At 43.5% G+C, this 14,762-nt stretch overlaps 1 protein-coding gene across 1 annotated transcript in view; it reads right to left on the bottom strand.

The window, feature by feature from the left end:
• PREP (prolyl endopeptidase) overlaps window positions 1–14,762 on the bottom strand; it is a 108,816-nt gene that overhangs the window by 44,648 nt on the left and 49,406 nt on the right. The window contains exons 9-10 of the mRNA XM_014531282.1: window positions 7,320–7,511; window positions 2,291–2,488 (exon numbers count right to left, since the gene is read on the bottom strand). Of these exons, the coding sequence (XP_014386768.1) occupies window positions 2,291–2,488; window positions 7,320–7,511 (390 nt within the window). The remainder of the gene's footprint in view (window positions 1–2,290; window positions 2,489–7,319; window positions 7,512–14,762) is intronic.

Genomic DNA, 14,762 nt, shown 5'->3' with positions numbered 1-14,762 from the left:
TTTCCCAAACGGTTTGAGAAGGTTCTTTAATTTCTGGTTCCCAGAGCCATGCACCTGGGGCTGCTGTATAGGATTTTTACAATGTGCAAGTCTGTCTGGAGCTCACCTTAGACAACCCTCCGAGGTTTCATGAGTAGAGAATTAATCGGCTCGACAGCTAAGTGGTTCGAGCCACAGGGAATAAGAGCCTCGTGCGTCACGCTGCCCAGGCCGCCTGTTTTCTCCCAGGTGTGACTCAGGATACCAAACTCCTAAATGGCTTGGGCATAAGGCACGTCTGCACTAGGCACCTCCTTGGGGACCACAGTCAGCTGTGGCCTGCACCTGCCAGGTGGCTCACACGTCCACAGCAGCTGGAGCTGCAGCGACTTTGGGCTCCGGGGCTTTGCTTCTAATTTAGTCAGCTGTAGTGGACAGCTAACCTTCAGAGGCCGGAGCGAGCCGGCCTTTAAGGTGATATACACATGCTGACAATTAATTACATGGCCACTTTTACATCTGGACCAAAAGGCCTGAGTCTGGAAGTCCCGTTCTTTGGTTTTAGATATCAAATTGCATTAAGGAGAGAAAAAAACAAAGCTGGAGGCAAAATGAAGAAGAAGAGAAAAAGGAGAGGAACAAAGCATTACAGCAGCAAATGAAAGCTTGTTCAGAAGCTGCCTGGCACTGCAGAACTAAGAACACACTTCTCTTTTCAACCTTCACAGCCACGGTCACGGATAACATTTCACTGCTTGGCACAGAACCCACCATTCTACGCTGGGACAATGAGTCCTTTCTTCCCCAGTAACGACGAGCTTGTTCCTGTAATAAATGGCCACGTGGGGCCATGGAAGGAGGTTTACGGGCCTCTGGTGACTCTGGCTTTTATTAAGTGTAGGTGAGTCACCCTCTACCCTGTTCTTCTCAGCCCTTTATCCATTTGTTTCAACTACGCGATTTTCCAATGTTAAACGTCTAGAACCGCTGTAACCTGAGTGAATGAACTGTGGACCCTGCAGCAGTGGGTTGAGAATGGCTTTCTGGAGGAAACTGGCTGTTCTTGGTTCCTGTCCATTGGCTGCCATTGTACCTCAGTACCCAGGGGAGAGGGGCGAGGTGCAGGACACCCGTCCGTCCCTGACTCCTGGCCCTGGTTTCCACATCCTTGTGGGCACTTTTCCTGGGCCCCCTAGATCTTCCGAAAGGCACGTGGGAAAGTAAAGCTTACTAGGTGTGCCAGGTATGACATCAGACCTACTTACAGAACATCACTCTTTGGATTTTAATAACCCTGAGAGCAACCTGCCAGATGATAAGGTTCCTATGAATGGCTTGCTCTGTGACTCCGAGGTGAAAAAAAAAAAAAAAAAAAGAATTGAGGCATCACCGTCATCTGGCCAAACCCCAGAGCCAAGTCAGTACCTGCCCAGCTCTCCCCTATCTGCTGTATTTGCCAAGGATAAAACTATTGCAACAAAACTGGGTAGGACCAAAAAGCTATGGAGGAACTTGAAAACGAACAAGGAAACGTGCACAAACTTTTTCAGCCAGACTGATCTCAGGATAGGGCCTGCTCGGTCCAAGGCAAACTGCCAACTGAACCAGGCTCCTGGGACAAGTCGGAGTACGTGTATGGCTTCGGCAATTGCAAAAACAGCCAAGTGGAGAAGCAAACAAAACCAAAACAAAGCAAAATGAGTGTGACCGACTTTTTAAAAAGTAAAAAAGATAGCTATGTTGACTTTGGGTAAAATTAACTACATGAAATTTACATGAAAAGTAAAACTACAATCGATGAGCATTTTTTTCTTTGTATTAGGCCAAATAAGTTTTTTTCTATATGATGCAAGACTGTATTTTTAGACTTATCTTTATTCAGTTTAACAACTGCAGGATTTATTCTTAGTTTATTCTCGAAAACAACTGTAATGTCAGATGTGAGTATAGATTTTTATTTTAAGCTTTCAGTTATGTGCACTGTGACTGTCCTGGTCCATACAGACCAAGGCTGAATCTAAGATTATATGTGCTCCTGCGAATTGTTTTCATCAACCTAGAACAACAGTTGGTCCTGTCCCCAGAACAGAGACTCAGGACTCAGGACACAAGATTAATGACGGTGCAGTTTCGGCGGCTGCATTTCCCTTGGTTCTGAGCATCTGTTTTTCTGTTTTACTCCCATTAAGTGATGTGGCTGTAATACAGCACATGTGATTTTCAACTTCATAGCATTATATTCCCATTTCCCCAGAGACACCCAAACATGGGTCTGGTTTTGGAACTGAGCCGCACTGGTGGGGAGACTCACCTGGAGACAGGAAGGAAGTGAACTGGTAAAAGATCTCGGTGTCCTTCTTCTGCCCGCTGTAGCCCACGATGCTGCCCACCTCGAGCGGGAAGGTCTTCAGGAGGGCGCCCGTGGCCAGGTCGTGGAGCTGCAGCGTGTTCTTCACGTCGTGGAGGTAGCACAACACCAGAAAGTTAGCCCTGACGCAGGCTACCCATTCTGAAAAGACAAGAACAGACAAAGCCTCAGGTGGTTTTGCAAAGGCGAGGACGGCACACCAATGTCGCTGGACAGTTCTGGAGCTCCAGGGTGCTATGCAGCAGTGCGCCTGGCAAGGTGACTATACAACTGCTTTTCATCATTCACCCAGTGTCCAGCATATTCTCTTAATAGTGACTGTCACTGTGGTGTCTAGAGGAAACAAAATACTCTCCACCTTGGGCCAGGGGCTATGATTACCCAGATAATGTGTATACTACACGTAACCAGCGTACCTACTCTGTGTTCAATATCATGCTACAGGAAATATAAGAAAGAAACAACAAAAACCAAATCACAATCCATTTCCGTCGGGGTTGTTTATTCGACAAAAATGTATCAAGCCTTTGGAACATTCCAGGTCCTCTGCAAGGTGCCGGGAGAACAGGAAGATCATGATGGCACCTCTGCCCTTAAGATACAACCATGTAAAAACACAGCTAGTAATGTGCAAGCAAAGGTGAGTCACCGGCTGGCTGCAGACCCAAAAAAGTGAGAGCCTTTCAGCAAGTGCTGAATTGAGTCTCGAGCACAAGCCAGAGCTAGGAATGAGGAGAGAGAAAAGGAATGAGAATGAACCAATGAATGCACAGCAGGAAGGGAGGGAGGGAGGAAGGAGGAAGGAGGGAGGGAAGGAGCTAATAAAATAGGTGGGAGGTCTGTTTTTAAGAAGAAAAAGGTTGTCCAGTCTGGGGGTGAGTGGCGATGGTGGTCTGAAGGGGGCTTCAGTGAGCTGAGTAGGAGCGGAGTGTAGGTCAGACTCGGCAGTTACTGAGGAGCTACTGTTTGGATAAAGGGGATACAAATAGAGATGACATCCATGAAGGATACAGGACAAAGGGGTGCACAGGGATGGAGGGGAGACCAGGAAGAACACACCTGCAGAAAGCCAGTGAAATCACACCAGTGTGGATCAAGTCTGGAGATGTAAGAAAATAAATGAAATGCAAAAAACAAAAAATAAAAATAAATGAAAGGCAAGTTCCCCCCAAAAATCCCAGGGCTTGGTGATCGTGGGGAAATGGGAAGTCAGGTAGAGAGATGAGTCCTCCTCACTCCCAGGGTTGCAACGTCAGTATCGGTGTGGTCCTGCGGCAGCGCTGGGAGAGTGCAGGGGGGCGAAAAAACAGAAGGGCAGGCACAGAGCACAATCTGTTTCGTTCTGGACAAGATGAGCCCAAGGCAGTGGTCGGCAAACCGTGGCTCGCGAGCCACATGCGGCTCTTTGGCCCCTTGAGTGTGGCTCTTCCACAAAATACCACGTGCGGGCGCGCACGTACAGTGCGATTGAAACTTCGTGGCCCATGCGCAGAAGTTGGTTTTCGGCCTGGGTGAGTCTATTTTGAAGAAGTGGCGTTAGAAGAAGTGGGGGGTGTCGATCGGTCAGGCCAGGGGAGACGCGGCGCAGGCCGGGCCGCGGGATACACAGCGCGGGGGAGGCGCGCACGATTCATGCACGAGTTGAGGATGGGAGAGTTGGAAGGGGTCGATCTCAGCGAACGTACCACCTCAGTGAACGTACCTCAATCAGATTGAGGACGTTTTTAGCAAAGGCCAGCTTAGGAGTACCCTAATTAAGTTAATAACAATGTACCTACCTATATAGTTTAAGTTTAAAAAATTTGGCTCTCAAAAGAAATTTCAATCGTTGTACTGTTGATATTTGGCTCTGTTGACTAATGAGTTTGCCGACCACTGGCCTAAGGGAAGGCCAGGCTGTCCAGAGGGAGAGATGCTGTTATGAATGGACAGATGCAAGAACAGGGCTGCAGGTAACAGCTCCAACACAGGGACAAGCCTTTCTTGGGTTTCATGGGGAAGTGAATTTTAAATTTATTTTTATTATTAATACTTTTCATCTTCACCCGAGGGTTTTTTCCATTTGACTTTTAGAGAGAGTGGAAGGGGAAGGGAGAGACAGAGAGAGAGAAACATCGATGTGAGAGAGATTCATAGATTGGTTGCCCTTGTCCAGAGTTGAACCTGGACCCCTCAGTCCACCAGCGTCTGATGCTCTATCCACTGAGCCAAACCGGCTAGGGCCACATGCTCATTTTTTAAAACCCACGGAACTCGTAGTTCACGCTTGTAACATTACCAGCTATCAGCACGAGCCAGGCGTCGTCAGAGGGAGCTCCGAGGACCACCAGAGCTCCCATCCGGTTGGCTGTTACCACAGCAAACCCTTCCTTCAGGGAAGACACAAAGAACTTTCCCAGCCACAAGCCAGGTGCTTTCTCCAATGCGATTTTTTTTTTTTTTTACAAAAGTGCCTCAATCAAGTAATCTATTTCATGCAGCCTTAATGTTTTACAGAAAGTATAGAGGAAAAACAGAAGTAAATTACTTGTCAAGGAATCCTTGGTGTTAACTGCAAGCACATCAGAATTATACAACAGACAAAGCGAAGAAGAAAGGACAAGGAGATTTGCAGGCGCCATCAATAACAGCTCTGACTTTATGGCTGTGCTTTATGACTCATCTCTAGTTTTTATTCTCAACTGGGCATTCTGTGCTAATGATAGATAGCAAATTCAACTGTGCTTCCCTCGGATTGATGAGTTCTAGGGAATATTGAAGGTTTCCCCTTTCCAGTCCAAGGAACTTCTAATCTTCCAGAAGGAAGGTTATAAAAATATATCACCCCCAAGTCTCGAAGCAGCGATTTGCATTTCATTAGGTCCACAAGTGAAATAGGATGTCACCTTAAGGCACAGCCAAGCCACTTTTAGGGGGGCTTTAAAAGGCAGAAAAGTCACATGCTTTGGGAAACAGTTAGGTCTCTGAGAGCTCCCCATTGAAGAATCACGGATCCAACCTGCCCTGCGTCTGAAAACCACCCGGACACCCTGCAGGAAGGCTGGTGCTACCGAAGTCTCACTTGGACCTGCCAACATGAGGCCAGTTCACGTGGCACTTAAGAGGCACTAAATGCCCGGCTCTTCCCACCCTTAGGGGGCACATTCTGTCTCAATTTGCACAGAAGCCACCAGGCAACCAGAATCACTACGCACCCAGTTCCTCACAGGAAGTTGTTGAAGGAAATGGCCAAAAACCTGTTTCTTGACCCCTCATCCAAATATAAATGAGGGCACGGAGTGAATGGAAGGTTCTGGAGAGACAAGCAAAGGGATTTCCTTGGAGAAAGCCCAGTCATGCTGTAAGCCCCCCTCCCCACTGGGGAGACAGCACTGGTGTCCAATCCAACGCGAGAGGCTAAAGGGATAGGGACTGGGACAGCTGGAAGGCAGGAGAAGGGGGACTGAGTACTTCAGGGAGAGCTCGGATGGGCTGCTGCCTTGGAGGTGCAGATGTGGGTTTTGTAAGAAAGAGCAAGCATGAGGTCCTCTCGGGTCCTGGCCAACACACCTGCCTGCAGGGCTGTGGAGACCTCAGTACCGAAGAGAGTGAGGGGTGCAGCCAGATGCCCAGGGGCTGGGCAGAATCTTGAGCAAAGACCTAGAGCAGTGCTTCCTCCTGGGCCAAGGTACATGCAGAAGAAGGGCCCAGAGGGAGTGCCCCTGGGCCGCAATCCCTGAGACACTCAACGTAACCATCTGACCACCTTTTCCTCTCCCCACGACACAAGGCCAGATTCAAGTGCCTGCCAGGCGCAGAGCGCACGGCCTTGAGCCAGGAGGGAGAATCCCTCATTTTCTCAGGACTGTTCAGCTGAGACAGGGACACTATGCAGATATCGAAAGGATTTATTTTCCTAATTATATACCTTACACCTTCCCATTTTGGGGTGGCCCTCGCTTTTATCCCCATTGAACCCATTAGCAGAAGTTCACCGCCAACCAGTAAATTCTTCATTAACTTGAAGATAACTGGACTCTTCCTTTGTGTAAAAAAACTTATAGCAAAATTAGTGAGTCTCATTCTAATCAAATCCAGCTTTCAGGCAATAAACCATTTATAACACAGCATACCATTTTGGGAACATCACAGAGAAAATGAACGAGGGAACTTAAGGATGGAAACAGGATGGAAACAGAGGTGAGATTCCTGAAAGGCTAATGGAGCTCAGGGCACACAGCAGCAACTGCACTGGATTTCAATTCAATCTGAAAACAGTTTACTCCTTTTCTAATAAGAGGACTGAAAACCACCCTACAATCTCTAACAGGTATAATACAAACAGCCAAAGATTATTCAAAAGCGAAAAGCTACGGCTTTTGAATCTAAATTGTTTAAAAATTAAACTTAAGTGATTATTATACTAGAGGCCTGGTGCACAAATTCGTGCATGGGTGGGGTCCCTCGGCCTAGCAAGTGATCGGGGCCTTGGGCCGTCTCATCCAGTCCCGATACTGATCAGGGCTGGTGGGGGCCGGCTGGCCGGGGAGGGCGTGGGAGGGCTCCGGGGTGTGTCCAGCCCTATCACCCAGTCCCGATTCGCTGGACCCCAGCAGCAAGCTAAACTACCAGTCAGACGTCTGCCCCCTGGTCGTCAGTGCAGTCATACCGACTGGTTGGACACAGCATATTACGCTTTTATTATATAGGATTATTACACAAAGACAACTAATATTTTTTTAAAAGGCACCACCTAGAAAGTCTGGATTCATATCTTCACAATGATTAGGATGGCCCTGCATAATATTGTAGTCACCACAAAGACGTCCTGCAGTGCAAACCTGGTGGTACTGTTCAGACACTTCATGCCCAGAGCTCAGAGGCTGAAGGTTCTTTACCTTGTAGTGGGCCACCAGAGGACGAGAGGCGGACCAATCTGCTGACGTGCTCACCCAACACGAAAGCACCGCTCTCAAGCAGCATGCAGTCTTACCCAAGACATCCTTCTCGTGCTCAGGAACCAGCACCTTCCACTTCGACTCCTCGGGATCCGTGAAGTCGATGTTGATGAGGCGATAGTTGGGAGAATGGCGATTGGTCTTGAACGTGAACACTGTCCCCTCGTTCGTCACGTAGTCATATTCTCCTTCAAAGTTGTCGATCAGTTTCACCCACTTCAAGATTCCTGGTGAGAGACCAAGCATCCTGTCACCTCTCCAGTGCTTAATAGGGTGTGGTTTGTGCATGGGGAAGAGAGGGCTGATCTTATCTGTCTAGAGAAAAAGTAGACACAATATTTGGAAGATCTAAGGTCTGAGAAAGAGTGAGGACAATGGGCACATTTTAAGGTTTTAAAACATGTGAAGGAATTCCATCCCCCCACCCCCTCCGAAAAGCCTGGTAGATGTGAACGTTGCCCCACGGAAACTGGGGGATCCTCCTCCACCTGAACCTGTTCCCAAACTGGAGCACTTCTCTCTACCTCTACTGCCCTCACACCGGCCAAGTCTTCACCAATTCCCGCTGGGGCTACGTCAGGGGCTCTAAACCGGGGTCATTCCACCACCGTGCGGGACATTCAGAAATGTGTGCAGGCGTGGTTGTCACAACTTGGAAGGGGAGAGGAGGGCTCCTATTAGAGTCCAGTGGGTGAAGGCCAGAGATACCGCTAAAGGTGCTTGGCTCACAGGACAGTCGCTACGACAAAGAATTAGGCTGCTCAGGTCTGCAGATTAGCTTCCTGCCTGACCTTCCCACAGCCACTCCAAACCTTCTCAATATTAGCGGCTGTAATATTAGCACAATGTTGGAATATCCTGAACTGGTCCATGTTGGTGCCTTTCTTAAAAACGTCCCCATTACTCTTTGAATAAAATCGAATTCCTATTTATGGTCTCCCTGGTCTCGCATGTCACAGTCCTTGCCCACTTAGCCAACCTCAGCTGGTTCCAACTTTCGCTGCACCTCTGTCCTTCGAGCCTTTGCTAGGCTCCTTCACACATGCCTCAAGGTATTGTTACAGGGCATTTCCTCGGCCTGGCTCACTCTCCAATGGCCAGGCCCCTCTTATCGGTACCCAGACCATTTCTTCACGGCACTTCTCTCAAGATATGTACCTATCTGCTTGTTTATAATTTGTCTTTTCTATTCAGAAGTTAATACTTAGCACCTAAAGGAAGTGGCAGGTACTTCAAAGATGCAAAATAAAATTGGTCCTGAATGAAAGAAGGAACACTTCCCAGTCCCTTAGTGCTAAGAATTTGTCTAGAGATGGACATCACTAAAAAAATCTTAAATGTGGCTCACTATTATCATTTAAATGGCTCACTAGATGCCACTTTTAATGTTAAATACCTGCTTCACAATGTATCAGTCAGGGATGTTCAGAGTACATCTCACAAGTTTTATAAACAAAGAGTTCTATGACTTCTAAACTTCTGGAAGGCAATGCCAGATCTCAGCTATTCTCCAATTAATCTCCTGGCTTCAATTTCACAGTGAAATTACTACATTAATTTGGATAGTTCATTTATAGTCCCTGAATCTTTCAAGGCAGTTTTACATTTATTATCTCATTCATCTTTAGAGCACAATAACTTTATATAATTGATTGTCAAATTAAACTCATCAAGAAAAATATCCCATGATAAAAACAGAGTGAGTTTTTTGGTCAGACAAAACTGGATTAAAACTGCAGCTCAACAATATTTAGTTGTGTGACCTTGAGCAATCTCTTTATCCCTTGATAAGCCTAGTTTTCTCAACTGTAAACTAGCACTAGCAAAAAGATTTTTAAAATATTAAAGTGACTTAGAAAACTATGATACATCTATACGATGGAATACTACGCTGCTATAAAAAAGAAGGAATTCTTACCATTTGCAATAGCATAGATGGAACTGGAGAGCATTATGCTAAGTGAAATAAGCCAGTCAGAGAAAGATAAATATCACATGGTCTCACTCATTTGTGGAATATGAGGAACTAAAATAGAACCAGTCATAAAAGCATAGAACAGACTGTCCAAGCTATGAGGGAAGGTGGGGGGTGAAAGGGGTAAGAGATCAACCAAAGGGCTTGTATGCATGCATATGAGCAAAACCAATGGACACAGATGGGGGGTGGTGGTGAGGGCACGGGGGGGAGGGGAGAGGTCAATGGGGGGAAAAGGAGATATATGTAATACTTTAAACAATAAAGAATTTAAATTAATAAAAAAATATTAAAGTGACTACTAATACCTACCTACTCCACAACAAAACCTCAACAAATATTTTTAAATCAATAATTGAAATGAAAACTAATAATAAGATAAGCAGTTTTTAAAAACCTATCACTTTCCTACACGCTAGCAATAACCAGTTAGAAAAAAATGGGAGGACTGGGAGAAGAGTTCATTTACAAAAGAAGCACAATTAATAAAATGTTTAGGAATGCACTTAACAGGAAATGTGGAATCTATATGAAGAAAGCTCTAAACTTTTTCTAAGGAATCTTAAAAATAACAATAGAACATACAAATCCTAAATAACTGAAAACACACACCATATCCCTAGATGGGAAGACTCACTATTTCAAAGGTGCAAATAATCCTAGAGAAAATTTGCCAATTTAACACAATTCCAATCAAAATCCCAATGAGATTTTTAATGAACCTGACAATATCATTCTAAAGTCCAGCTGGAAGAATCGGCACAGAAGGATAATAAATATGCTTTTGATAACAGAATGAGGAGGAACTTTTTGTGCTACGATGCTCTGAACAAGCCCCCGGCCCTCCTGAAGGCAATCACCATCCTGAATGCTATGGTAATCCTATTTTTCTTCGTTCTTTTTCTGCCTTAATGTGTATCCTTAAACACAATCTTACTTATTTTTGAACTTCATATATAATGAAACATACAACATGTATTCTTTTGTATCCGACTTCTTTCACTTGACATCATGTTTATGAGATTTTTCACCCTCTGGTCATTGTTATTGACTTTTAGCTAAATCCAATTGTGCTCAAAGAACATGCTCTGTCTGGTTTTAATCATTTAAAATTAGTTCAGAAAAGCTTTATGGCCTATTTTTTTTTTCTTAAATGTCTTTTAACTGCTCCTGTATGTGACTAAAAAGAATGTGTATTTTGCAGTCTTTGGGTGTGATATGTTAAATGTCTATTAAGTCATTTGTTAATCATTGTTCAAATCTATATATTTACTGATTTAGGGGGCCACTTTTTTTTCTATCAGCTCCAGAAAAGAGCTATTAAAATGCTTCTCTATGATTGTAGATTTATCTATTTTTACCTGGATTTGTATTAATTTTTGCTCTCTGTATTTTGAAATCATGATTTTATATATACACATAGATATTTAAATAAAACTGAATTGAATCTTTTATAATTATGAAGTTTTATTTCCTTTGTAATGCTTTCTTACTTTAAAGCCTATTTTGATACTAAGACAGCCATATCATTTTCATGATAACAACTTGGGCCAGTTGTCCTCTGCAGAATGGTTGGTCCCAATTATGTGGCTTATCATTTCTAAAAAGATTTGCTCTTTTCCATATCTCTTAACCACTCACATGCTTTCCACCTCCTGGTGGGCTATATTCTAGTTGATTTCTTTATACTTATATTCTACTTTGTTAGTTCTCTCTTCAGCTGTGTCTAATCTTGCCTTTAATGTAATAACTGAATTTTTTTAATGGTAATAATCATAGCTTTATTTGCAGAAGCTCTACTTAGTCCTCTTCCAAATCTGTTTGGTCATTTTTTATTTATTTATATTTTTTACAGTATCTTGTTTCTTGCTTTGCCATCAAGCTTCTCGTTTATTTTTTGTAAAAGCAAAACATTAATTGTTTATTTTAAAAGTGTATGTACTAGTTTTACATTAGGAATCTGATTAATTCCATACTGGTGTTTCTGCTGGCTCTACTTCTCACGCTGGTAAATTTCTTCATTGCCTTTGTGATTTCTGACTGTGAACTGACTCCCCTTGAAACATTATCTGTGGGAATTCTGACAAGCCTCAGTAGAAGTGGCACTCTTCCAGAGAAGATTTGCATTTGCCTTCTGTTTGCCTCTTGGGAGGCAACCAAACTGGGAGCACTTTAAATTAAACGCTTGGTATGAGGATTTCTGGACCTCATAGGGCCAATCAAGACAACCTGCACACAGGTGAAGGTCAGCCTTTCTCAAGTTTTAGGAGAATTGACATCCTGCCTACCCCTCCCCTTCAGCAGTGACAAGGTAAAGATGGGCAGGTTTCCTTCTTACGCCCTTCCTCCGCCTCACCCCCCAACCTTACCTCTGAATTGACATCCTGCCTACCCCTCCCCTTCAGCAGTGAGTGACAAGGTAAAGATGGGCAGGTTTCCTTCTTATGCCCTCCTTCCGCCTCACCCCCCAACCCTACCTCTGCTAGGTTTATTTCTCAATCATCCTGACACTGAGGGTATCTCTCATTACGCTCTCTACCGTGGAGACCCAGAGCTTTGTCACCCATCCCCCTGGCCCAGGTGGCCAGCAGAGGGAAGCTCAGCCTCAGGGCCCAGCAGACACGTTCAGGAGCAATCCAGGATTCCTGCTTTCACTTTGCCTTTGGTTCTGTGGGTTCTCTTCTTCTGTGCCAACTCAGCAATAGTTAGAAGAGTGCTTTATAAAGTTACAGCATCTTAGTTGCTTCAATTAAGCAGCTATTCAGAATATATAATCTGACAAACTCCCTCAAACAGAAGTCCATACAATTAATTTTCATAAAAGGTTAAGCTCTGCAATTCAAATTAGAATTTTATTTTCAAACCGCTAGCCTCAAAAACAGGTGACCACTCAATGGTAACCAACTTGTATCTTAGTTTACATAAAATATGTTTTTTTAAAAAAACAACACACACAACAACCCTAAAAACTATTCCTTAGAAGAATAAGTAAAAAATTAGCTGCCAATGCAAAATTTGTATATAAACAGAAAGGTACATTTATCTATAATAATAAAAGTGTGATGGAATAAGTAAAAAATTAGCTGCCAATGCAAAATTTGTAGATAAACAGAAAGGTATGTTTATCTATAATAATAAAAGTGTGATATGCTAATTAGACCTTCCGATGAAGCCGGGACTGCAAGGGAAGCCCGGGTTCCAGGTGCCTGCCAGCGGCCGGAGGGAAGCCGGTGCAGGCAGCCGGGGGAAGGAACACCTACTCTTGCACAAATTTCGTGCATCGGGCCTCTAGTTTATAATAAGAATCTTAAAACGTAATTTTCTGGACTATGACTTTTACAGAGACAGAATCTTGATTCAGGGAAATGTCAGATTCCTTAAGTGTTCCCCTGACAATAAAACACTTTGTAATGTAAAACCTTTAGTCCTCAAAGTAACCATCTTAGGATTTCTTCTTGAAAAGGTCTTGTAGCCACTGCAGTGGTATTTCTTATGACCCTACCCACCTCTGCAAAAAGTCACTGAAATATCCACCCAAAGCGAAACACAGTAGCAACCTCCCCCAGGACCTGTTTAATCAGCTGAGCCTGAAAATTCGGCACACGCTTTAAATAATCAAGCTCCACTGAACACACACACAAAATCAAAGTTTGTGGTCTTATCTGCCACCAAAGTTCTGAAGCATTAACCTTAGTCATAAATAGATACTGTAAGTCATAAATTTATTCAGATTAGGGAAAGTGGCTGGATTTATACAAATCCAGCTGTAAATTTGAAAAGCAGTGGAAAGTACAGGCCTCACAAGGCAGCATGTTTAAGACGGGAGCTCACTAAATCCTTTTGCTTTTCTGAAACCTTTGCTCCTCAAGGGCTTTGGACCTGACACAATTCTAAAGAAATGGCATTTTGGATGAAGAATGGGGCTCATTCAGTTTTGCTATGCATAACTTAGAGCATTATTGATTTAAATGAAAAACAGAAAAATTACTTTTAAAAATAGACTGGCTAACCATCTCACTGTCTGCTCACCTTTTCTGAGGCTCCTCTGCCTGTGAGTGGCATTCTTCACTCTGAGCCAACAGAATTCAATTCCTAAACTTCTCTACATCCAAGTTAAATCACTTTTTATAAACCTGCTTCTGGGTGGGGGAATGATTTGTTGACTGAGTGAAGATTAGCTTAAAGTAAGCCATCTCCATGCTTTCCTGAGAGCGAACTCATTACTTTTATTGCTTTCTCTGAAAATCAATGGTATTAACTACGTTTCAAAAAAAAAATGTTTTGCAGGCTCTCTAAGAACAGGAGCTAAGAAGTGTTTTTATACTTTACAAAGCACCTGACATGTAACAATGATAAACCAATGCCAACTGTGGGTCCTGCTCTGAATGGAGGGGACCAGAAGGCTGCGGCTCTCCTGGTCTGATGCCTTCCTTCCACCTCACCTGCCACATAATTATGGTTAGAACATGGGCTGGGAGTTCAACTGACATAGGTCTGAATCTTTAAATGGCATCAGGAAAGCGAACTGGCTTCACCAACCTGTTTCCTAGGATAACACCACGTGCTCCTCAGAGGTTGCTGAGAAGACAAAGAAATAACTACATTTGTAGCTCAGAATCTGGCACAGATAAATGCTAAATAAACAACACTTTCTACTATGCCAAATAATCTGTGTTCTTCAAATGACAAAAATAAGCTAAATGTGGCTACTGAACAGCATGATTTGCTAATAGTGAACTTTTAAAGTTTAATTTTCATCTCTCATGGCACACAGCTATTTTCCTAGAAAAAGCCCTTCTAATCCCTAATTTTAAAATTAGCAAAAATACTGACTTTATCATTATTATTTATTTTACTTCAAAGTTCATATTTTTATACTACCTCTTGATGTTCCTATTCTTTTTTTTCCTTTGGCATACCCACTCTGACAGACACACACACACACACACAGTTTTCTAATAACCCCTGCCCATCACAGGAGTCCTCTTCCTCTGTTGGTCTGGCTTTTAATGCTCAGATGACTTGGTTAAACTTTGGATAAATCATTTAAAGGTTCTTGAACGTTTTTCTCTCCATTTCCACTGTAACCCCCAAAGATGCCCAGTCCTGCCAGGCCTGAACCATGGGTCAATGTTATCTCAGTTTTCTAAAAACAAGAGATCATCTGCTTTGCACTAGCCAGAGATGGCTGTTTGTACAATGTAGGTGTCTGACAAATACCGAGCTTCCTTTTATCTTCATGGGTAGATTAATTTCTTATGCGGGAGAAGACAATTTTCATTAATGACATGAAAGCTTTAAAATAAAGACATGGGGAGCACTGAAAATTTCATCAATCTAAAATGATCAAACCTTCAGCATAAAAGGACAAAGGAGAGAGACAAGTTAATGAAAGTCTAGACAAAGTACACAGTAAGCAGATATTCGCTTACAAAAATCAAATATGTTAGCACCATCCAACTTTTCCACCAAACACTTCATAAATGCTGTGACACGAAAACCA

The sequence above is a fragment of the Myotis brandtii genome, unplaced genomic scaffold, assembly GCF_000412655.1.
Source record: "Myotis brandtii unplaced genomic scaffold, ASM41265v1 scaffold8, whole genome shotgun sequence".
Classification (NCBI taxonomy): Eukaryota; Metazoa; Chordata; class Mammalia; order Chiroptera; family Vespertilionidae; genus Myotis; species Myotis brandtii.
This window is presented reverse-complemented; position numbering and strand designations above follow the sequence as displayed.